The 25744-nt window shown below is 39.9% G+C and overlaps 3 protein-coding genes across 3 annotated transcripts; 1 reads left to right on the top strand and 2 right to left on the bottom strand.

Annotated features, from left to right (window-relative positions):
* Window positions 1-1244: 1244 nt before the first annotated feature.
* On the top strand, window positions 1245-2958 carry LOC121193290 (neurogenic differentiation factor 6-B-like). The gene is given in 3 exon segments (XM_041055526.1): window positions 1245-1494; window positions 1497-1559; window positions 1961-2958. Coding segments are annotated over 3 exon segments (1311 nt in total).
* A 16404-nt stretch (window positions 2959-19362) lies between these two features.
* Window positions 19363-20920, bottom strand: LOC121193713 (chemokine XC receptor 1-like). Its single transcript, XM_041056158.1, has 2 exons — window positions 20775-20920; window positions 19363-20595 (listed from the first exon to the last, which is right to left on the bottom strand). The coding sequence occupies exons 1-2, from the start codon at window positions 20793-20795 to the stop codon at window positions 19546-19548; spliced, it is 1071 nt and encodes a 356-aa protein (XP_040912092.1). The 5' UTR covers window positions 20796-20920; the 3' UTR covers window positions 19363-19545.
* A 160-nt stretch (window positions 20921-21080) lies between these two features.
* Window positions 21081-24262, bottom strand: LOC121193714 (chemokine XC receptor 1-like). Its single transcript, XM_041056159.1, has 2 exons — window positions 24219-24262; window positions 21081-22921 (listed from the first exon to the last, which is right to left on the bottom strand). The coding sequence occupies exon 2, from the start codon at window positions 22895-22897 to the stop codon at window positions 21845-21847; it is 1053 nt and encodes a 350-aa protein (XP_040912093.1). The 5' UTR covers window positions 22898-22921; window positions 24219-24262; the 3' UTR covers window positions 21081-21844.
* Window positions 24263-25744: the final 1482 nt, after the last annotated feature.

Raw genomic sequence — 25744 nt, 5'->3', positions numbered from 1 at the left:
CTTTGTTGAGATTCCTCACTGTGTGAGGTCCCACAAACTCCAGTGTTCTACGTGTAAAACTAACAACTGCAAAATCAACCATTTTTCCTTTTTTCAAACATGCTTTTCTCCTATCCTTATTAAAACCCAACAAGTTGCTCTAAATTAAACACAAAATATACCGTATGTAACTGCCTTCCAGAACGACACATACAAGTGTTCTGGGATGTGACACCCCATCAGCAGGAAGACGTCATTGTCTGAGCCATCCAAAGCTGTTCAAAATCACTGCTGAAAAAGTCAAACCATTTTCTGATGTGACACAGTATGGTTAAGGTTTGGCTTGGTTTGGTTTGGTTTGGTTTGGTTTGATTTGGGGAAAGATGCTGGTTTGGGTTAAAATAAGATTTTAGTCAGATAAACATTACTAAGGCAGGTAAAGGGCTTTGTCACTTGAATTTGAGCAAATGTTGTTTCTGGGCACAGAGATGAGTGATGCTTTTTTTGAGGATGAGGAGGATGAGGAGGATGGTTTAATATGTAGAAAAGTGTTGATGTGGTAACCTCTCACTTTGCCATAAACTGGGCAGCACATTTAAGAAAAGTGAGGGGGGGGGGGGGTGTCCAGGACCTTAAACAGAACATTAGAGTTCACAGACTGGTGTCTACTGTATCTCTGTGTAATTCAAATCCCCTTGGTTCAGACATGCCTTTTGTTTTCCTTGTTTGCAGCTCTCCATTTATAATTGGTTTAATTTAATGTAATTTAATCAGGGGAGGTCTTTGTAGAGGACTTAAGCTTTCTTCCTCCTTGTGTGTATTTAACTGTGCGTGTATTAAGTCTTTTACATTGCTGTATTTTCATGTGCAAAGACTCAGATAAATGTCTTTCAGAGTTAATTGCACAGCGAAAATTAAACTTGGGTCCATGTGGGCCCAAAATATGAACAGACTCAAACGTGAAGAACAGCAGTCAGTTTTTATCTGGGACAAACATCATATATATATTCTGTTTTTTAAAAAATGTGTTTCATACAATGTTGGCTTATTATTTTTGTCTATTTAATTTTACTTATTTTAAATCTATTTCACCTGTTGAGAAACCCTGCGAACTCTCCTGCGCGTCCCTCCTTTTTTCCCAGATAAAAAGACATTAATTCATCTTTCTTACACGGGGAGATGCAGATATTAGATGTTATCCCTCTCCGGTCTGTGTTTTTGACGGTAAACGCGGGCCTCCCGGTGCCCATTACCGGAGCTGCCAGATGATCGGTACGGAATGGAGGTCCCATGGGACACTGAACACGTGGTCTCGGCTGCCACAAGACGTCAGCGGCAGATGGCATGGGTACCCGCTGTTGGCATGAGTGTCATTCCTCAAAGAGAGAGGGAAGGGGAAGAGACAGAGGGAGAGGCAGAGAGGGAGAGAGAGAGAGAGAGAGAGAGGGAAAGGAAGAGCAGACGCACAGCAAGGCAGAGAGAAGAGTGTGCGCAGGTTTCAAGCTTTTTCTTCTAATTTGCGGTTCGCAAGACAAGACACTGCTGCGCAGATTCAGAGGAGATATTTTGGATCATGCGAGGTGCACGCTGACCAGAGGTTAGTGTTATTTGTATTATATTGTTTACATGCATTTGTTGACTCTTAATGGGCTTTTAATCACAGTTAAATACATATTTAAAATGTGCGTAGGATAATTTTGTTGGCGCACTTTTGTTAAACACAAATACCAAACTAGACTATTATAATGTAACATGCAATGAAAGGCTCAAATCAAGGTTGTTGTTTTTTCACACTGAAGTCCAAAGACAATGAAGTTGAGTGTCTTTGAAAAGGTAGCAGGCTGTGACATTGGCCTTGCTTGCCAGTTTGTTCCTCCTTCTCTTGGGAGGATTCGTTCACAAGGTAATTAACCGACAACCTTCAAAAGACGGCGGTATGTTCGCTGTACTTATAGTTTATGTTTTCGCTTTGATCTCACAGGAAATATGTTGACACTGCCATTCGAGGAACCTCATATGTTGTGTGAGCCGCGGTTTGGTGCCAATTATCCTCGCGAAAGCTTACCTGAGAGCCTGAAGCAGAACCCAGACAGGTCCAACTCAGACATGAGGGAGGCCGAGGACGACATCTCCGACAGAGAGGAGGACGAAAGAGAGGACGATCAGGATGAGAACGGGCTTCCTAAAAAGCGAGGCCCCCGGAAAAAGAAGCCCGGCAAGGAGCAGTTGGACAGGGCCAAACTACGGCGCCAGGAAGCCAACGCCCGAGAGCGCAGCAGGATGCACGGCTTAAACGCCGCGCTGGAGAGTCTGCGAAAAGTTGTACCGTGCTACTCCAAAACTCAAAAACTGTCCAAAATTGAGACCCTCAGACTGGCTAAAAATTACATCTGGGCCCTGTCAGAGACTCTGAGCGCAGGGAAGAGACCGGACCTCCTCGCCTTCGTACAGACCTTGTGCAAAGGATTATCTCAGCCCACAACCAACTTGGTGGCCGGTTGTTTGCAGCTGAACGCGAGAAATTTCCTCACAGATCACAACGGGGAGGTCATGTTCTCTGGCAGATCGCCCTACGATGCCATGTACTCGTACCCCGGCTCTGACATGAACACGCCCCCCGGCCACAGCGGCAGCAGCTTGGAAAGCAGCGCCAAACCGTTCAGACACTACAGCTACAGCGGCGCGTACGAGCCTTACTACGAGAACCCGTCCCCAGAGAGCGGGAGCCCGCATTTCGAGGGCCAGCTGAGCCCACCGATGAACTTTAACGGGATTTTCTCCCTAAAACACGACGACCCGCCAGACTACGGCAAAAGCAGCCACTATGGCATGCGCTACTGCAGTGCCCCAGGGCGCACGGCTCTTGCGCACAACTCCATGTACCGAGTCTCCCCAGAGGCCCGTTTCCCCTACGATCTGCACGTCCGCAGCCAGTCCTTCCAAGCACAAGGGGAAGTTAATGGCTCTTTCCACAATTAATCAATCAGCTGGACAAAGTTCAAGTTTCAGAAGCGATGCAATTTCCCCCCGCAGATGTCGAGAGTGGAACGAAATAGACTCCAGACGCGCTGCAAAAATGCCCATTTTAACCAGTCATTTTGTTTTAAATGTTAAGTTTAATTTTTCTTTGAAACGTGATAAAGACCTAAAAATTAGATATGATGATTTCACTCGTTCTCAATTATTGTTCCACTGAATTTGTGTCTGTATGAGGCAGAAAAAAAGGCATCACAAGAACGTTATTTGAAAGAAAATGAAATGATCTCAGTCTGAAAGTACACGTTCTGATTCGTTTAAAATAAAGTAAGGTTTAATGGCTTGATTTCAACGAGAAAACACAACAGTTCAGTAGTAGAATAATTTGTTAAAGAACCCAGGTTTGCAGCGAACTGTTTACAGCTACAGTGCATCACCATATTTATATTTATTTGTCAGTGGCAGTACTGCAGATGACTGTAATGACATGGTTTAGCTGAGATGGTGGACAGTTAATTTTTAGTCATTAAATTGATTTCCGTGGCAAAATAAAAATCAGTTAAATAAAACAATCGGGGAAGAAGAATCTAAAGAGGTTTCACTTCATCACTGAAGTTTGCTGAGACATGATGATTGGACTTCAGAGATTCAGTCTGTTAGCAATAAAGGTCAATTGAGCTATGCAAGGCAGCCAAATGCAATCTTTGCTTATGAAAAAAAAAGATATATGTCTATTTCCTCTCACAAGGCGTTTCTCATAATCTAATATCTAATTAAAAACTATGACAGTGACACAAAATTAATTATAAGAAAAAAAACCAGTTTGGAGAAGTGCATGTGTTTAGGAGACCTGATGATGATGTCATCTGAATTGGTCCAATAAATACAGGAAGTTGAAGGGGAAAAAATAAAATAAAAGAAAAAAAAAGAAAAAAAAACGCGTTTGTATTTGGAGTAAATAGTGTGGTAACGAGGTGAATGTAAAATTATTATTGTATTTATTTATTTAAGCTTATTTATTATAAGTCCGTCACTTTGAATGTGGATAATATATTATAAAAAAGATATTGTAAAAATTCAACGGTGTTACCTTTTATGTGAATTTCCATACATTTAAAGTTTGTTTATGTTTCATTGTTGTATATTTCATTACAGCTGAAAGTCGAGCACTGGAAGGAAAATCATTTTGTGTGAGGTGAACAAAACGTTTCAAAATCTATATGAATCCGATGAACATGCCTTAAAAAAACGAGATGACGACCATCAATATGCAACGAAATGAAAGTTTTGGATAGTTTGATGTGAACTTTTTACACTTCCTTGTTCCTGCTGAGGAGCAGCTGTGATGCACTTCATGTTATTTCTGCACAATGTTGGTGACTGTACTCTCATAAACCCTGTTGGTTTTGTAACTTTACCCGAATGATGAATGGTTATTGGACGATACTTCTAATTTATTTCTGCAGTTTCTGCTGATCTGACACACGCACTCAAACTCACACGCTCACACTCCTGGAAACTCGTTATGGATCGAAATATTCGTGAAGTAATGTGTTCATGTTTTGTGATGTGTTTGTCGCAATAAAATGAAGAGGCTGCTTCTCAGCTTTCTGTGGAAATGATCGACAGCAGACGGCAGTAAATAAATAAATAAAGATAATGAATTGTTAGAAAAATAAATCAAGGTAAAAAAAAAAACGCCCCGGGCGTAATTTTATTTATTTATTTATTTATTTTTCAGAAATTGAATCGTGCAAAAAACTTGCGTAACCCCTGAGCTTGTGGTGACACAGTGCCTCTGAGGCCTATAAACCTGCGCAGGCTTGATGCAACATAAGATGCGCCTGCTGAGGAATATCGCGAATATACGTTGAGGTTTCAGACCATAGAAAGACACTTTAATCAATCTTAATTAATTATTTGTAACGATACAAATCTCTTAACTTCACTTTAATCGGTGGATTAAAAAAAAAATTAAACAGTTAATGTAAAAATATAAAGCTTTTAAAACATTAAGCAGCTCTGGTGCAGAGTTTTTAAATCCTTTATCTAAAAGGAGATCGTCGATACAATTTGATTTAATTTCAGTTGATCAGGTGGTTGATTGGTGTCAGAAATGCCCACGAGGTGTTGGATGTCAGCCAGTGAGCACAGACAGTTGATCCCAGTCCTCCCAGTTAGCAGGGAAGTGGCACCGGTGATCCCAAGAGATGCGCTGTTATTTGTGAGGAAATGTGATCACAGTCTGAGAACAGAAGTCAGTTTCTTGTCTTAGAGTCTCTGTGACTCCGTCTCCCAGCTCCGTTTATGACCGTAAGGATCAAGGATGAGATTTAATGAAGGGTAAAACCACTTCTTCCCTTTTATTTGCGGAACATTTTAGGTTTAGTTAAACTGAGAAACCGTTTCACAGGAGCAGTAAAACAGGACTGTATTAAATCATCTTCATATAATCAGTGCAAGCAAGATCGAGCCATCAAATAATGTGGGGAAAAAAAGTCGTTTATTTGCGTTTGTACCTTTGCTTGTTTGTCCGCTAATGATCACCGGCCAGAGGAACCGGTTCATACATACAGTCATGGCTTATTTTTTTACCCACTTTAACACACACACACACACACACACACACACACACACACACACACACACACACACACACACACACACACACACACACACACACTTGTTCACCCTCAATTTTTGCAGCACTATGGCCCAGTCACATTTGACTAAAGCACCTAGTCTCAAGTTACACATATATTAAATCTTATTGAATTGATCTATTCTTTTTACAGTGGAGTAATATTCATAGTTACAATGCTAAAGTGCTTCAGTGGTTTCTCACAGTGTGAGGTACAGCCACTTGTGCCAGGATGAAAATGCAGCAACACAGTCATCTTCAGGACCTCTAAAAAATCTGAGAGTAATAATGTTCAGCATCTGTTTGGAATTTTATAAAGATTAAGAAGGAGCCTGACCAGTCTGTTATTTGTTTAGAAAAGCAAGTTCACCTTTACAACAATAACAAACGTGCTAATGAAATTATATTTGACCCCTTGGAAACCTAAACACATTTTCCATGTGGGCAGCAGTTTACTGTCATGTCTTTGCTGCAGCTGCAACCAGTACAAACTTATTTAGTGAACAAAAGGCACGTTAATTTTAAGTATTGATCAACATTGTTTTGTAAAAGATCATCTAATGAGAAATAAACTCACAACAGATTTGGAGTTGTAAATCATCATCATCGACTTTCACTGCTTTCTTCTTTAGTTTGCTGAGAAAGTAATTTCAGGGTTGTGACTCTTTTATGTAATGTTATGTTATTATCAGCGTATCTGTTGCTTTGCATTTACAGATACAAATGAAATTAAGATCAAATCTTGGCAGACGTATGAAATTTTAATTTTGCTGCATCAAAAGAGTGACAAAGAAGAAAATCAGAAGCATCAAAGTCGGCCTGATGGAAGCTTCTCATAGGGAACACGGATCAGTTTTTATCTGGTTATTCAGCAGAGATCACACAAACCAGAACACTGTAAATTGCATGACATCTCTCTCTCTCTCTCTCTCTCTTTTTCCCAATGCTTCTGTCTAAGCAACTGCAAAGGATTTCAGAGTGTGTTGGGACTTGTCTCATGTTGATTTAGATAATGAAATAAATGTTGCTTTCGGAGATTTGCGTTTCCAGCAATCAAGAAAGGAATATTGAAGGAAAAAATTGCACTCTAGGATTTTTATTTCTTTTTTGAGATACAGTATGTTTTACTGTTTTCATTCCCTCACTCATCCTTCTCTTCCTCTGTCTAAACATAAAAATGGAGGACCAGGTTGCTGGAGGTCCCTCTGGGGCCCTTAAAGCACCTCTTTAGCCCCCCCCTCACTCCACCACCCACCCTTATTTGTCCCGTTCACTAAGATTTTCACCTTGTCAGTCTTATTGCTTTTTCTTCCAGGCTGTGTGCATGTGAATATATGTATGCATATATCTGTGGTTTTGGGTTTAAATCCCTCTTGGGGCCTCACATGGAGGCTGGCAAGGGTGGGGAAGAGGAGAGGAGGGTGGGGGTTGTTTCACACCCACAGGGTCCACGGGGGCGGCGTGCAGCAGTTTAGCACGGGGTCAAACGTGTACACGTACCCCTACATTCAAGCAGCTCATTAAACTGGGTGGAGGGAGAGCGAGCTAGAGAGGGGGAGAAAGAAGTATAGAGAGAGAGAGGGAGCATATGGTCCAGCTCTGTGTGGGAGGTGACGGACGGGAATGGGGGTTATATATCGTATAGAGGTGGATTTGCAATCTAAGACGTTGTGCCATAATTAGTGCGAAACAAGCATTGTGTTTCTATAGGGATAAGTTTCAGAATGACAATAATCATCTCAGAAGTTGAGAAAAGTTTTGTGCAATCACCTAGCACAGACAAACAAACACAAATTCATTTTTATATGTATTTTATTTTGTAATTTATTATGGTAATTTATTGTAATCAGGAGCCTTTTTCCTGCAATGTCTGAAAATCCGAGCACCAGTCAAGAAAAATGAAAATAATGTTCCCCACCACGTCGGCAAGCATCCTCAAATTTTGTGCCATTCCCAAGCCCCAGATGGTGTGGGATGGGAAACGTTCCCCCATTAAATTCCTAATAATCATTTCTCCTGCGGAATCGGGGGTGGTGGCAGTGGGGATGGAGGGGGGTGGGGGTGCGAGTGTGTGTGTGTGTGTGTGGCTGGGAAGTGAGGATTGGGTTGGTGGGTGAGGGGAGTAGAGGGATTTGGTGTTTTAATTAGACAGATTTAAGGAGCTGAACCCCCCTCTCAAAGTGTGTGTGTGTGTGTGGAGAGACTCAGCTTCATTTGTGCTTATATTTCTGTGGGAGCACGTAAGAAAAAAATCACTGATATGAGTAGAGATGTGCACGTGTGTGTGCACGGACATGTGTGCGTGTTGCAGGTCGTGGCAGCTCTGATGCTGCAGTGGAGGAGGCCTGACACTCCAGTACTATGGGCCAGGATCTCATTAACGTGTCAGATTGGTGGATCAGTCTCTCTGGCAGCCGGCCCGGCCTCTCACAGGAAGTACTTTCTCTCTATCTGTGAACTTGGCACTGAAAGGTTAGACAGGGTGGGAGGGAGGGATGGATGTGGGGAATATATTGGCCTGGAGGAGAGAGAAGAGGAGAGGAGAGACAGAGGCATTAATTATAATATTTGGTCAGATTGGATAAATATTGGGTGAAGGATTGTGGTTTAAGAGCTGCTTTTATCTGTCAGATAAAGTGGAAATTAATGAGTTATGAATAGTGGCGCTGATGGTTTTCGTGGAGTGCGAGAGGCAGATCAACTCAGTGCAGTTCCACTATTTTGGAGGTGGAGATATGCTAAGTATGTAACAGGAGCATCTGTCACTACATCACCTTTGTGCTTTGTGCTCTTTGTCTATAGGGGTACTCTGACTGGGTGTATGCATGTGTGTGTGTGTGAGAGAGAGCGAAAGCATGTGTGGCTACAACATGAGACTGTATAGGGTGGGTTTTGGAGCAGGTGGGAAGCATAAAGGGGTGTGATCCTCTGACACCCCAGCAACACCCTATTTCAGGGCAGACTGTGCTACTGGGTAAGGTGGTTTTAAATCCCTCGACTGTGAATGTGAGCATCTGGTAGTCATGACTCCAGTGTGGCGTGTGATAGATAGACAGACAGACAGACAGACAGACAGACAGACAGACAGACAGACAGACAGACAGACAGACAGACAGACAGACAGACAGACAGACAGACAGAGACAGACAGCATCACAGTAATCTCAGTAATCTGGTACTGTCTTGAAAAAAACTTGGATGACTGATGAAGTGCCACTAAATATAATTCACAAGTCACACATTCATGTTCGTAGTTTAGTTCAACTTACAAATTTAGTTTACAGGAGCAAATCACGATCTGTTATTTCAAGCACATTCACACTACAGGTTCCTCAGACATCGGACTGTCTTGACCTAAGCAAGAACAAAGGGGTACTTCATTATTTCATTGGTGATTAATATATTTACATCTGAGTCATGGTTGAATGTTATGAGTAAGTCTTTTGCAGGACAAAATAAGTGTTGTGCTGCACAGTATAAAACTGAGTGTCACGTCTAGCCCCGGAATCAGGTTATGGCTTTCATTCCTGCTTGTCATCCTAGTTTGTGTGCCCCTGTTTTACTTTGTTGTTCTAACCTCTGTCTCGTTTCAGAATTACTTCCTGCCCTCCTGTGTTTCCCGCCTGTTTGATTACCTGGCCCCGCCCTAATGTGTTGCACCTGTTCCCCATTGTCTCTCCACCCCCTCTTGTATTTAAGTCGTGTCTTCACCTTTGTTCCCTGCTAGTTTGTCTTCGTCCTTGTGGCAAGTGTTCCAGCAGTATTTTCCTCGTGTGTTTTCTAGTGTTTTTCGACCCAGTTTTTCCCCTTGTGTTTCTCGAGTTTGCCTAACGATTTGGATACCTTTGCCTTATTCTTCTGACCACCGTGTACCGACCCCTGCTTGTTAATAAACCTTCCTTACTCACCTGAGCCAGCGTTGAGTTGTTGCATTTGAGTCCCCGGTCCGAGCCGGGCCTGATAGTGAGATTCCACAATTTTGAAGCAAGACAGATAGATAGATAGATAGATATCAGTACCTTTCTGTAGCCCCTCAGAGACTAATGTTATACCCCCATCACCCACATTCCCATTTGGAAATGAGAAATCACCAACATTAAACATGTAAGAACAAGTAGGAACTTTCTCGGCTCATCTAGACTAATTATATAGCGCTTTGTGAGGAGTCATTAGGTACATAATTAACTATCTATTAGTATGGAGAAAGAATCCATTCATAATATCTATACTAAAAGGTCTTACCGCTCTTTCTTAACTCGTTTCATAATCACTCCTCCTTATGATTAATAAGAATCTTGATCGACCATCAAATATCACTTGTGTAGATCAATTCGGATGAGGTAGTCTCTACAGTGGCACCTTTCACTGTATGCAATGCATGTAAAATTTGATAAAATTCTTATTTTGAACTAGTCCTCCTCCCTGAGCAGGAAGTGTTTGGAAAATAAAATTTGGTACACAAGCATCAGCTGGCAAAGACCATCAACAAACAGCAACGTGCATCAGCGAAATCCAATTAAATTTTTCTATGAGGGAGAAGACTTCTACACAGGTTTGAGACATGCAGATGCGCAGTGGAAGCTTTTTGTGGAGGTTACAACTGTAACAAATGTCCAGACCTGGCAAGAGACTTGTCTTGTCGATCTATGATCTGTCTACTGTAGAATATCTTTGCATTTCTTTTTAATATTCTAGTCCATTCTGCGCCATCACCAATCTGGCCCATACTGCCTTTCAAGCATTTCCTGTGGGACTCATGCTGTGTTTGCAAGGCCTCTCTCTCTCTCTCTCTCCCTCACTCACACACACACACACACACACACACACACACACACACACACACATATTACACACATGCACACACTGTGGTGACTGCAGAGGGAAGTGAGCTGTCTGCAGAGGGTTGGATTCTTGGTGCCGGTCCAAAAATGTGTCACTCGGGACACGCATGGCCTGCTGGAGGCAGGAATTCTGTCGCTAATGGGCCCCGCAGCCGTCGACACCACCTGGGGATATGGGAGACGGGATGGATGGATGGGGGAGGACTGAGGAGGGAGGGAGGGAAGAAGGGAGAGAAGAGGGAGTATATGCAGCATAATGTGTTGGTAACAAACAGGAGGATGTGGTGTGATATGGAAATTGAGTGAACTATCTATCCATCTATCTGCCTGTCTATCTATCTATTGATCTATCTATCAGTATATCTATCTATCAATCTATCTATCTTGCATCAGTTTATCTGTAAAGTGACACCCTTTAGTGCTCACTAAGTCCTGAAAGCAGCTTATTTTAAAAAATCGGTAGTAATAAAAAGGAGAGCTTCCAAATTCTATTAGCCATAAACCAAGTTGTTTGCGTTCAATATGTTCTTTGAACTTGTGGAATTAATGCATTTAGATGGAAAAGTCAACATTTTTCCCTGCCATGAAAGGCAGCTTATAAAAAATGTGAAGGCATAAACAGGCAGGGCAGGTGTTGACGATGCAAATGAAACGGATGACAGATGGTGAGCCTTGCGATTGCTCACTGTGCAGATAATGGATGGAGGTAATCAAATTCCTCTGAGGCTTTGGGACTTTCTTCAGAACTTTCCCATCAATTGCACCATCAAACGGTGCCATCGTCAAATACAGCCCCCCTCTACCTCAAAAGAAGAGATACAAAGAAGTTACAAGATTTTATTTTCTGATAGACTTGGCCAAGTTCTGTGGCTAATGTGGAAACTATACTTTTCTGTTGATGTTTGTTGAAAAGGACACAGAGAGAAAGCCAGAAGGTATACCTGGAAGGCATGATCCTCATCCCTTCACAGCAAATCCAGGTGTTTTTTTTTTCCATACGTCTCTGATTAAACAGGACTGTGTGTGTGTTTGTGTATGTGTGTGTTTGTGTGTGTGTGTGGCTTAGCCAGGGATCAGACAACAAGTTTTAACAATAATGTGCTGCAGCTATTATAGAAAAGCAACAATCACACCAGCATGCCAACAAAACAAGTCTGCAGGGGAGAGTGTGCTAGTTCCATCCATGCAAACCCTCCTTTTATGTTCTATGATCGAAGCTTTTACAGATTTATTCATTCGAGCTGCGAGAGTTGTTGTTACTTCAAAAAGGATGATCATGAAAACGAGCATCTGATGTTTATTTTTCATATTTTTCACTGGAGGGAAAAAAGCTGTAGTTGTGTAAACTTACCCATCAGTGTGGTGACAGCCATTTGATTTTCATAGGGCCCAGTTTGAAGGTCAGTTTAATGGTCCATTTGTGTTTTGTATTCGTCTTGCTTCAGTGGAAGCTTCAAAACAAAGAGGGTCAGACAACACAATAAATGAGATTTTTTTTATGAGTAAAACATGTCATTAAAAATGCAATAAGTCTTCCAATAAGCATGGAATTTATTTTATTGCACAACTTGTTTTCCAAAGAATCCATCAAGGCATTTCTGGAGCAAATCATGTGCAAACTTGGCTTCGGTATTTTATCAGTATAAAAGATAAACCCTGTTGTGTCAGACAAGACTTGAAAATGCCAGTTCTGTATTTGAAAAGCATGTTCCTGTCACAACACTGAAGAGCAGCATATTACTGCAACAATTCTCTTTCACACTTCCAGCTATGATAACAGCTTCAAGTGTCACACATATGTCTGCATAAAAAGCGTAGGAGAAAGTATCAGAGAAGCAAAGGGAAGAAAGTATGCTGAATATCACAAGTTTTTATGTGTCAGGTGATGCTTTTTTCATGGCTTTTTTTTTTCTTAATAAATGTGATAATTGCTCTTACAAAATCTCAGGACAGTTCACCATATTGCTTATGTTAAAGGTGCAAAAGCATTTGCGTTGCATTCCTTTTTATGTTGGTAGGCTAATGTTACCGGTGCAGCAATTTTCTGACAGGTTGGTAAGTAACCTGCTGGGAAGTGTCTGTTTCTAACAGTGTTCAGTGGCACCTAAATTGGAGGAAAAATCCATGACGAGAATGAGAAACACGCTGTTAGATAAATATCCTGCACAAGCTTCCGTAAAATAAGTTTTCCCGTTGTTCCCTGCCCAACCAGATCAAGGGCACACACAGCCAAGTGAGTGTAATTAACTTTTCCGAACTCATTTGGATAATATCTCCCCCAGTTACCTTAGCTTGTGTGAAATTCCCAATTAACTATATTCCAGAAAAAAAATCACAAAACAACACAATGTGAAATTTCTTAATGAATTCCTTTGTCTCTGAATGCACAGATGAGGCATGAGAAAGGCACATGTACGGCGATCGTATTAGTTAGACGAGCCCATGTGATGGTGCCCATTCACGGCTGACGGAGTGTTGGTATCCTCGGGCATGGCTGCCAAGCTGCCAGTCTGTGCCGTCACACCTTGCTGCCTTTAAAGATTGCCCTGCAGAGATGGGGAGGGGGTATGGAGGGCCTCACGTTTTTAACAACGCACAGTCTGGCAACCCAGGAGGGTTTACGACTCAGGATCGGTGCCAAGAACTGCCCACCAGAGAGATGGGGGGCGAGGGGAGAGGAGGGAGGAGGATGCAAGGAGATATGGGTGTAGTGCACGCACAAAGTCAGTTCCCTATCACTTACATTCACACAAGGTATGTGTGTATGAATATGTGCATGATGAATGTCTCTTTTATATTAATGTGTATTTATGTGTGTATGTCTGTGTGTGTGTGTGAGGAGAGGCAGCTGGGCACAATATTGGGGTGTATATCCAACAAAACAGTATGTCAAATCAATTCATCAAGCCTTCTCTGTGACAAGTTAAGGGAAAGAGGAAAGTGTGTGCACATACGATGTACCCTTAGCATCATACACACACACATACACACACACACACATGCACGCACGCACACACACACACACACACTTTGCCTTTTCTCAGTAATCCACACAAATGGCAGTGGATGGCAGAATGTAAATGAGCTGGTTATTACACAGCAACGTTCATCAAGCTGAGCTGGAAAGACTTCAATGGCCCTGATGAATATGCATGCAAATTTGTTAATTAAGTTAATTATTCTGCTGAAAATTCATTTGTCTTCCCAAGGACATTTCTGCGATGATTTTAACATGTTTCCACCATTAGTCATGCACGGTGCTATTGAAAATCACTTCTGTTCACCTTTTGGAAAGTTGCGGCCAAAACGGGGGATAGAACACCTACAAATGAGGAGGAGGAGGGTCCAGGCAGGTAGAGGACAACATATCAGGGGCGTGAAGTGTGGTCGGAGGTAGACGGCAGCTGGTGTAGCCTGAGGATAAGGAAGGGTAAGCCAAAAAGCGCGGTCTGTAGGATATTAGCTCAGTGGGTAGAGTACTGAAGAGTTAGTGCCAGGTCTGGAGGTCCAGTTCTTATTGGGACAATTATTTTGTATGTTATGTTATGTTATGTTATGTTATGTTATGTTATGTTATGTTATGTTATGTTGCATCTAGGCCCTTGCCCTTTACCACAATCCTTCTCCAATTATTATCTAGTCCTCCTTAATGCCGCAAGGTGAGCAGAAAATATCCATGAAACACTTGTAAATGAGCAAAATTTAAAAAGTGAAAGTTGCAAAGTAAGAAAAGCTGAAAAAAGTTAAGATACAAAACAAGCCAGATGGGAAAAATTGAGAAAGAAACATCAGGACGCACTGTTTGATACATCAAATGGCCAGTTTTACAAGAGGCAGCTAAGCCTTTGCAGTAGGCCTAGTCTGAATATCCAGATGTTTGATTTGTTAATTAAGTCTTCGTGGTAGTTAATCATGGTGTTTTTCTATCTGACAACAGCAGGTAAGTAGCGGAGGGTGACCCTAAAACATAGTGGTGTGATGGTGTGGGATATGAAGAGACAGGTTGCGTTTGTTCTTTGTGTAACGTTTGTGTTTAAAAACACAATGTCAGCCAAAAAAAGTTGGTCAGTCAACAAAAGAAAAGATGAAAATGGATTTAAAGCAGCTGAGGGCTGCTTCAAATCCATGACTGGCTTTTGGAGGGACTGATAATCTTTTTGTCAGTCCATTACAGTGTGCAGTTCTGTCTCAATTCCATCTATGGAAAGTGTGCCCGATTATAATCAATAATGAGGCCCAGTAATAATGAAACAAGCAGCATAATGCCAATACTCATGTCCCCTCTAGTGGACAAATGTTGAATCGCAGTGGCAAAATATGGGCCAAGATGCAGCATGAGAGATGTTATCATTTAAGTGTATAAAATGTTCTTTTTTTTTTTTTTTTTTTTTTTTTTTAAGAAGGGATCCCAAAACATGTCACCCTCCTGGATGTGTGATTGAGCAATGCAAAGATGTGTGCGCGCGCATTAATGTGTGTTGTAAGTGTGTGTTAAGCAGTGGATCTAATCCTTTTTTAAAACATTTTATTCCCGTGACAAATTTGAACAGGATGAGGTGCATTAGTGAAATGTCATACATGCCAGTGTATGTCATACAAGGATTAAGTCATCTATATTTGTTCACTAAAACAGTTGTTTGTAATGATAAGGCTGACACACTTAATCGATTTGCGTGCATTTCCCTGACAGTCCAGATTAACAAGCAGTAAGACACACACATTTACACGTTTGCAAGGCATCAATTAAATTCACATATGGTTGGAGTAATTATCGTTATAGATAACTGGAATTAAAGGAGAGATATCGACGTGAAAAAGGCGAGTGAGTTGCCCTGGAGAATAAAAGAGCAGGGAGTGAATGCTGGGGCCAGGGAGGGCTAGTAGCAGAAACTACATAAGAAAACAACAACAGCTGTTTAGCTTGTGGCTAAAAACAGGATTGAACAACAACATCATTTGCTAAGAAAATGATCTGGGAAAAGAGATTGTACTGACTCGAAGATAAGAAATGGGATGCCTTAAATTGCTTTAAATCGGGGGCTATGTATGCTGGATTTTTTCTGCCTTGGTCTTTTCTCTGCGGCCTTTGATATTATTAATTCTTACAATAAACATCCTGCATTTTGTTTCCCATGCATATAAAAAACAAAGAACTGAAAGCAAATTGAAAATCTTTCTTCCATTGGCTGATGCTCCACATCAAGAAGGCGAGCTGTGATCTCACAGAGGTTTGATCACTTTTCTTTTGAGAGTGTAGATGAGTCTTAGAGCAAGATTGTGGAATGAACTGAGTCTCATGTATTCAGTGCGGGATTACATGCAGAAACATAACAAGACTAAATAAAGGTCATTACTATTGTTGGCTTGTACACGCAACTTTGTTAGAGCTACACTATCAATTTTCTGCCGCTGCTGCTCACACGCTGATAATATTCAGCTCAAAACCCTTTTTCCGGTGCCTGCCAGAGAATGTGTGAGCACACCCGTGACTGCTCTGCCCTTGACTTGTATCCATTCATCCAAGCGTGTTGGATGGTTTAGTTAATTAAGCTTAATCTACCCCCAGAGACAGATATGAGTGCTGTTACAGTGGCCCACTGTGCTGTCCCTATATACTCTTCTCTGGACCCCCCATGGAGCTATCAGGGCCGAGCTACTCAACCATGTTCAAGTATATTGACAGGGCTCTGGAGAAACACATTACATGTAACAGTGTTGAAAGATTTGAACTAAAGAAAAAGGGGAAACATGATTCTTGCAATATTTACATAACTGACATAATAAAGCACACAGTTGGTATTTCTCAAATACATAATTTTTAAAGAAACGCAACTGAAAACACTTGAATGTTGCGTCAGACATACTTGACTGGCCGATTTTAATCATAAATATACAGTTTGATATATTTTATTAGAGCTAATTTGTTTATTCTGTGTCACCGACAAGGCCAGTCTAACATAATGACTGGGTTGATACGTTCAAAAGAAGAGGAAGAAATAAATTAACAAGATTCAGAATTGCTTTATTTGCAGTTACAGTGGGTCCATGTGGGAACATTGCCTAGTTAATTGGTGCTTTCACATATGAAGACAGAGACTAAACAGATGTGGACAGGAATATAACATCTGATGTGCAGGTAATAATGTTTGACATACGGCTTGTAAGCGAAAAAATGTCCTGAGCATAGCATGTGTTTTTTGGCAACAAAAAAATTTAAGGTATATTTACAGCAGTGGCAAAAATATACACAATCAAACATAACAACAGCAGAGAATAACAATAATATAAAATAAAAACAATATAATTTTATTATTTTAGAATAATAAAGAAAATAAAAGAATAAAATACAAATAAAATATAGAATAAATATTTTGAATAACACAAATCCTTCATCACACAAATGAAAACACACTAAAGGAAATCTAATTATAACACTATTAACAAAAACTAACAAACTAACAAACAAAAACTAAAACTAAAACCTGACCTTTCTGGCCTTCCTTGATGCAAAATCATCAACAATGTCATCATATGAAACCTGCTCCCCTATTGAGTGATTGATACTGATGACAGCAAGGCCAGTGAGCTATTCCTGACACGTGGTTGACTTCAGGTATGACTTGATCAACTTTAGCTTTGAAAAGCTCCTCTCTGCTTGAGCCACAGTGACTGGCAGAGTAAGTGTGATCCTGAGAGCAGGATTATCAGAAAAACAAAAACGTGCCGTGGGGCATGCTGGGAGATGGGGACGGCTCCCACACTCTCCATAAAGCCAGCCACCACCCTGAGTCAGGGTGCCATCTATACATGCATATGCTGGGAGATGGGGTTTTGGGCTTCGTTGGTGAAGAGGTTTATGTGTATGTGGGTTGGTTGTGCTTGAAGAACAGGGCAGTGGGTGTGCTTGTGTAACTGTTTATGAGTTTTTATTAAGAAATAACAGTTTTTCTACAGTTTTTGGACTCAATCTGTTTCTTCTTCTTTTATATGTGTATATTTCTCACTAGAACTATCATCAAAATGTTTTTTTTAATGTCCAAACTATCTTGAAATAATGCATTTTCCACTGAGAATGAAAGGAATGGCTGCCATGTTTTTATTTTGAGAAGACTGCTGCAATCAGTCACACGATCCGTTGGCAGTCCAATAGAAAAGAATGGGACAAAATAAAAACGTGACCATTTCACAATTTTCAGGCCTTAATTGTGAGACTGATACGTTTTATACTGTGGACAAACGTAGCTATTTCACCTTTTACTATGAGACAGAGTTGTTTATTTGGACACTATTACGGACTGTGTCGTTAAGATGTTTTATTGTGTTACAGTATGCATGACAGTATGCATCTTCTTGCCATTAAAAGTTTGACTGTCACTATTGTAAAGGACCAGCTTGGCCTTTAGTGCACAGTACATCACTGTATAAGCTATTATCACACTGACATCAAAGCAGGAGATTGAAATAAACATTAAGCAAAACAACCATAAATCACATAATGTCATTATTATTACATTAGTATGATTTCTTCTTTATTAAAACTGACATGATGAAATGATTCATTTTTGTTGCCATCTTGTGGGTTGATTCGTTCAATGCAGTTAAATCATCACAACAATATGAAGTGTTGATTAAGTAGAGAAGTGGAGAGGCAGTCTAACAGTCCTTGCAGTAACCACCAAGTATTGCTGCTTCCCGTGTTGTCTTTCTGTCTCTCATGATTCACCAGTTTTCTTGTTTCTGCCTTTTCTCTGTTAACTTTCTGATAAATTCCTTCCCTGAACAGCGATTGTCCAGTCTTCACTTAGCAACCATAACTAAGCACAGCAGGTCTGTCAAGCGTTGGATTTCTTTTTGTGAAATTAAAAACAGTCTAAAATAAGCCTTGAAGCCTTGTTATGTCTGTTTATTGTGCTCTGTTTGCTTCTTAGCCACGTGGACAAAGCAGAGTGTAATGTTCATGAAGGGCAGTAGAAAGAAAAGGCCAGTCTGCATGTAGATGTAAAAGACCAGTACAGTAAATGAGCGTGGAGCATAGCTTAAATCACCAGATCCCTTGTCTTCTGTCACCAAACTTGTTGACACCTTAATGTTTGTTGCAGGACATGTCAGCCATATTACAATGCTAGCCACGAGGTTTGTGCAGACAGATGTGAATACCGTGCACTGTAAAATACACTATAATTAATTTGCACCACAAACTACTTCCTTGAATAATACAGTTAAATGAACTTCTCTCAAACTATAATATTATAATAAAATATAATAACTTGATGTATGATATTATATTAGACTGCATTATTTTTGGCAAGGTGTGCTGAAGAAACTGTGTAAATATCCTTACCTTTCAAGATGTAACTTAAGAAAGAAAGGACACACTGGGGTCATGAGTTTCAGATCTGCAAATAAAATTCATGTCAGCTTGAACGTCTTTTCTTGATGTTTGTCAATACCACGTCCCTTACCACATTGTCATGTTTTAATCTATCTAATATGTTTCCATCTATATTCTTAGAATGTCAGATAAATATCACTCCATATCAATCAATATGCTCATATTTTGATCCATTTTTTGCTCTTGTATTTTCATTCCAAATTGTCAACTTTTTCATTAAATTTTTACATGAATAAATTTCCCCCGGAAAAATAAATACATGTGCAAATATTCTGTAGAATAATTTAAAGAGCTAAAATAACAAAGAACCGTGTCACAACTGTGTCACAACTGTGTCACTCCAGGCACTGCTCAGTGTTTTCTCTGTAAATGTGCAGTTCATCTTATTCAATGGACGTAGTACCGCAAGACAGTTTCACTCTTGTTCTGGGACTTTTGCCAGAGAAAAGTTGCATAACAGACTTTCTAACCCAGTCTCTAATGGCATGCTACATTTGGTTAGAAAAAAAAAAGGGAAGCAAAAACTGCTGAATTGGACTCCAACTAAATTATTTATTTAAACTTATAGTAACACCACAGCAATGTACATTCATATAGTCTGAGAAAGTGCAGCAAAGTATTTCCACATATTACAAATATGTACATAAATAAAAACACACAAACTATGTCACAAAATACTTGGAGACTGAACCGATGTTTCATTTTAAAAGTGAATGTCTATTTGGAGTGCAGTTCCAACACAACAGTAGACTTCTGTGCCACAGAAATTGTATTCTGAATAACAGAAGTGCTGAGGCCAATGCCTCTCTCCCTGTTCTTCCTACACACTTTGTCACAGGGTAAAAGATGCAACAGATGTTTTTGCCACTTTTGTGAGAGCATATACAACACAGGGTTCATACAGCAGTGAGAAAAAGCTAGTATCTGACAAATATGAAAGGCAATGTTCAAGCGTTCCTTATCATTACAAGCGCTGGGTTTAAATATAGTCTCGACGATGAGCAGAATATTGTAAGGTCCCCAGCAGATAAAGAAGGTTGCAACAACACATAACACCACCACTACAGTCCTGTGCCTTTTTCTGTTTGAAGGCTGCAAAACTGTCTTGAGGATGGCAGAATAGCAGAAAACAATGATGACAAATGGGAGGAAGAAAAGCAGTGACACTTGGACATAATGTCCCACATTGACATCCAAACCATCAGAGGAAGGCGAACATTCCGTTAAATTATTCCAGTAGGTTCTCGTCTCTACTTTAATAGCATCGATCAGTGATGCAGCAGTGCTGATGACCCAGGCAGCTACACAGGCACCCACTGCACACCTCTGCCTCCTTACACAGTTGCTTGGCCAGTAGTTATGCAGTACCACTGTTATGAAACGATCCACAGTCATGGCAGTCAAGAGAATGACGCTGCTGTACAAGCCAACAAAGTATGCTGCAGTCATAAATTTGCAGCAAAAGTCCCCAAAGACCCAGTCCTTGTGCAGGTAGAAGTAGGCCCAGAATGGAAGTGTGATGGCGAAGACCAAATCAGAGCAGGCCAGGTTCAGGACAAACAGATTTGTGACATTTTTCAGGTTCTCGTAAACAGCAAGGACACATAACAGGAGAGTGTTGCCTGCAACACTGAAGATGAAGACCAAAATGAAGAGGGCTGCACTGATGGTTTCAATGTGAACTATCTCTTCACACAAATATTCCACATCTTCACTGTCGTTCATGCTTCTCTTGCTCATTTTGGAGTTCTTCACCATGTAGTTTTTCTAAGAAACATGAGCACAAAACTAAAATTGGCACAATGTAATTAAGATTGAGCAGATTTCTATAACCGTTTTGCAATTTGTTAATTTAAAGAAGTAATTCCTTGTAGAGTACCTAAAACACTGAGAGTAAATAAGGACTAAATATGGAGAGCAATTGGAGAGAGTACCCAGCAACTTACCCCAAACATTAGCTGAAGCATCTTGTGCTGTGTTGTGAAAAGAATTGTATGTTAAGGGCAAACACCTAGTTCCTTTTTTTGTTTCACATTAAGTCAGAAAGGTTTCAGTATTACAGCAGTCAGTATTACAGTTTGAGCATAAATGCACTCTGAATTCATGCTAAACGGACATCATGGGCTGGATTCTTAAAACGTTACCAGGAAACAGCAGTGGGAGTTACTCAATATTCAAAAGAAATACATCAGAATTTAGAGTGATTTTGATTTTATTGCAAAGCATATTAAAAAAAAAAAAAAATAAACACGAATACTGACACATAAAGTCCAAATAATCATACTGAATATCAAGGTAAAACATTTCCAATAAGTGATTCCAATATGAACATACAAAATAAAATGCAGTTAATCAAAGTGAATCACACAGGCACTCATAATTTATATAAGCTCCAATACATTGGATAATCAATTTATCATCATGCATTCAAAATCACATGTATTTACACAGAGATACAGAGTTCATCTGTAGCTCATTGAGACTGGAAAGTTGATAACTACAATTAACTACAAGAGGAAATTAAAGGAGATACACTGTACATTATACATTATACATCAACACTTCAAAATAAAAGCTTTACTTCCCATAGTCCTTATATACACAGTGGCCACTTCATTGGGTACATCTTTCTAAGACGCCCCCTTTGCCACCTGAATAGTCTGAATTTTACATGGCGACATGGTAAACATAATACCTGCTAAAAGTCAGCATGTTAGCGCTATCATCACTATATGAGCATGTTAGCATACTGCTGTTAGCATTTTACCGAAAGCACTTCTTTGCCTGACCACAAACTCACAAAGCTGCTAAATGTGGCAGTGTGGTAGTATTCAGCACTTCTGCCAAAAATAGAAGTGCTGAATAAACGATTATGTTGATTGTTTATAAGTTACCATCCTTACCATCTGTATCTGGACATATGGACTGAACCACACAGGATCCTGTTGCAAGCGTGGATTTTCAGTTATTTGCGTTATTACAGATGTCAGTGTGATTGTCAGCTCTACATTGAAAACTACATCGAGTACTCTTCTCCACTTGTCAGTGATGTGATTGTGTGTCGGCTTTGTCTGCTGTGGACTCTATTTTTCTTGTGCCCCCAGCTCTTCAGCATTTTCTTCAAGTGATTTTTGAATTTAACCCCCACAAAGACATAAAAGATAGGGTTAAGGCAGCAGTGTGAAAAGGCAAAGATTCGACTGATGTATAAAGCATAGTCCAGCGGTTTCTGTGTTTCACAAACTGCAGCCAAAGCCTTTGACTCAGCGGGTTGTTGGTACTTGAAATGCAACGACTGTAGAAATATTACTATATTGTAAGGTCCCCATCCTATGAAGAAAACAATCATGAGAACAAAAATAAGTTTTAAAGTTTTGTTCTTTCTTCTTCGGACTGTAGGACGCAGCAACCTGCATATGATCTTAGAATAGCAAAAAATGAACACTAGTGAACTCACTATAAAGACAAAATTTTGTTTGTAGATTCCCCATAAGATCCACTTAGAATTCGCATATACACAGTGACTCTGGTCCTTCACTTCGGTGAAGATGAAGGCTGGACTGGCAAACAAGATGCTTGCAGCCCAAATGATTACAGACACTAGGACACTGTAGAAGCCTGTGGTTGACACAATGTCAGACAGAGGATTCACGACAGCTACATAACGATGAGCGGTCATCAGCATTAGGAGAATACCACTGCTGCAGAAGCCAACATCGAAGAGAAAGTTGATTATTTTGCATGCAGGGTCCCCTAAAGTCCATCCGTACATGTGGTAGTAAGCCCAGAAGGGCAGACCTGCAGTGAAGAAGAGATCCGATATAGCCAGGTTCAGGATGAAAGCGTTGGTGAGGGATTTTAGATTCTCATACTTGGCCAGTATCACAATGACCAGAATGTTGCCGAACAGACTGAGGATCACCACAATGGAGAAGAAAACCGGAGTGAAGATTGCTCCAAACTGCACGATGCTTGTTTTGTCACATGCTTCATCCACATACTCATCGTCATAGGAATAGGAATATAATGCAGTGGTTGTTCTGTTGTTGTAGTCTTCAGTTTCAGCCATTTTGCTTCAGCAAGAATAGAAAATCTAACAAAACAAAACAAAAACATTACTAGATTTTGTCTGGGACATGTGGTTATGTTATAGATCTTATAAGGTCAGTAACATAATGCAAACCCATGGGGCCCTTTCCACTTGCATTCACAGGAGGCTAAGGGAGAAAAAACAACTGCAAGTTGTTTGAGAAAGTGGCCCCAAAACGACATATGTTTCTGTTCAAGTGACAAAACCCTGTAGTAGCCGTAACAAAGGAGAACTTTAGGTGACATTAAAAGTGGTGGATAGATGGTTCCCTAACCTTAACCAGAAGTTGTTAGATTATTGTAACCATGATCAAAGGTTCTCAAGCCCAAACCATGAATTTTCCCTTAACCTAACCAATTCAAGCCACAACCTAATCAAATATTAAGCTTTATCACATCATGAAACATATTAATTTGTCAACAGTGTAACGGTTTTGAGAGGTAAGGACAAAAAAGCATAGTGGCGTCAGATCAGAAAATACTTCTATACCGTTGCTCTACAGGGGGTGAGAAAACAACGTATCTTGTCATTTACCTTAAGGGCTTGTTGTATCATTCAGACCTTCACACATGCATTTTAGCATCTTTTTCTATTGGGCTAGTTATAATTTTAAAGAAACAGCCGTGACCCTATGGCTGTGGTGTGACTAACTCTATCCCATGTATTTGACCCCCTGTTCAAAGGCCTTGGTTAATTTTAAATGCACAGCGTTATTATTATAATTCAAAAACAAGGCCCTGTGTAACTGCAGAGATACACTTTACAGCCCAATGAAATAATCAAAATTGTCCCAACTTTGGAGCAAAGATGTGTGTTCAACACACAACTTAAAAAGCTGTTTTCAAGGCCTTTAAAGATTCCAATAGCAATAATCACTTTCCACAAACAGTGTTCCCATTACTCTGCATAATCCACAAACTTCTCTATGAACAGTTTAGGGACTGTAAGTAATCCCCTGTCTTTAAAACCAAGAGTACTTCAATGGCTAGAAACTAGAGGTAAGTGATAAAATAGTTTTGGGTTTTTTTTTAACCTGCTTTAAAAATGAACAGACATGTTTATTATAGAAAAAAAAAACAATAGTAAAGCAAATAAACATGTCTCTAGCTGTTTGGTCACCACTGTCACATTTCCAGTTCTTGGGTGGAAAAAAATTCTATAATGCTCCCACAATATATAGCCAGATTATTTATGCAAAATACAGAACTTGTACTATTGCATTAAGTTCAGTATTGTCAAGTTCAACCTCACGACAGACCCCCACTGCAACAAATACCTGAGATGTGGAAAGATACCGTACCTCCACAAAGCTCCTGCACACATCAGGGTCCTTCATGCAAATATCAGTGAAAACTTGGAGAACAAGGAATTGTTCCTTAAGTATCAACCACAAAGGTGAACAGAAATCAAATGCATGACGTTTCCTTTGTGTACAGTGTTATTCAAGTTTGGACACACCTTCTCATTCAGTGGTTTTTCTTTATTTTTATTACTTTCTACATTGTAGACTCACACAAAATGCACACCTGTTAATTGAAAACCATTCCAGGTGACTACCTTATGAAACTGATCGAGAGAATGCCAAGAGTGTGCAAAGCTGTCATCAAAGCAAAAGGTGGCTACTTTGAAGAATCTAAAACATAAAACATATTCTATACTTTTTTTGTTAACTACATAATTCCATATGTGTTCCTTCATAGTTTCGATGTCTTCAGTATGAATCTACAATGTAGAAAGTAATAAAAATGAAGACAAACCATTGAATGAGAAGGTGTGTCCAAACTTTTGACTGGTACTGTATGTCCATTGTAATTTCCTACAGATGCAAATGATCTCTTCAGATTTCTTGTTCAATCCAATCAACAGTCCAAAACCAAAAGATATTCCATTTACAGTGATGCAAAACCGAGAAAAGCAGCAAATTCTTACATTTCTTTACACTTGTCATTTGTGTTTCAAAAATGAACTAAAAGACTAATCGACTATCCAAATATTCTGTGAGTAACTTTTATCCATTAATAATAAACTTAATAAATAAAAAAATGAATAAACTTCTCATTTTATTGCTATGGTGTGTGTGTGTGTGTGTGTGTATAAAGAGCAGGACAGGTGATACAGAAGACGATATAATTTTATTTTACCATTGCACCAAGGGTCTTTTCCCATTAGAATAGAAGAAAATATGAAAAACAAACAAATAAAAATAAAATAAACATGTATGCATGACAGCTGTTGTGTTTATAGCAGCATGCAACCCTTTGTGAACTTTTCAACCCAAATATTCAAATATTCTACACTGTCACTTAATTTACCTAAACTTTCTGTACACTGGGCGAGTTGGCAGGAACACCTGCTCTTTTACCCTAATCAGGAACCAGATTAACAGGAACAGACAGATTCAATAAATGAAATAGAAACAAATGACAGTGAACAAGTGTACGTTTCAGTGAAAGCAGTTGCAGGCTGGCAGAGAATGGTTATTGAGACTTAGATGGAAGAAGAAGTATGATTTTTTTTTTCTTAGATAAAATTACAGCTTATTCCATGTTTAAACCACTGCACAACCAGCAAAGGCAATTTTTCCTGGATCAGTTCTGGTCTGGGCCTTTTAGAAACTTAACCGTAACATCAGTAATACTATGACCTCATCTATCTGTTCTCGTTTTGGTTTTTAGAGGATATCAACACGTTTTGTTTTTTTGTTTTTTAAAGATAGAAATACTGATATTATATTCCATAAAATATTGGGTTTATAAAGAAGGACTCGTCTCAGCTTACTGTTTATTTACCCTTTGTCTCTCAACCAAACCAGGACTTGTCCCAGCT

Source organism: Toxotes jaculatrix, chromosome 14 (genome assembly GCF_017976425.1).
Source record: "Toxotes jaculatrix isolate fToxJac2 chromosome 14, fToxJac2.pri, whole genome shotgun sequence".
Taxonomy (NCBI): Eukaryota; Metazoa; Chordata; class Actinopteri; family Toxotidae; genus Toxotes; species Toxotes jaculatrix.
The sequence above is the reverse complement of the archived record's forward strand: the minus strand, read 5'-3'. Positions and strand labels throughout refer to the sequence as shown.

What these genes read in the sequence shown, in the direction of transcription:
- LOC121193713 (XM_041056158.1), bottom strand. Translation starts at nt 20,795, where the DNA reads ATGCTTCAGCTAATGTTTGGG. An exon ending in TGCTTCAGCTAATGTTTGGG is followed by an intron (nt 20,596 to 20,774) that starts GTAAGTTGCTGG and finishes CATGTTTCTTAG; the next exon opens with AAAAACTACATGGTGAAGAA.
- LOC121193714 (XM_041056159.1), bottom strand. Translation starts at nt 22,897, where the DNA reads ATGGCTGAAACTGAAGACTACAACAACAGAACAACCACTGCATTATAT.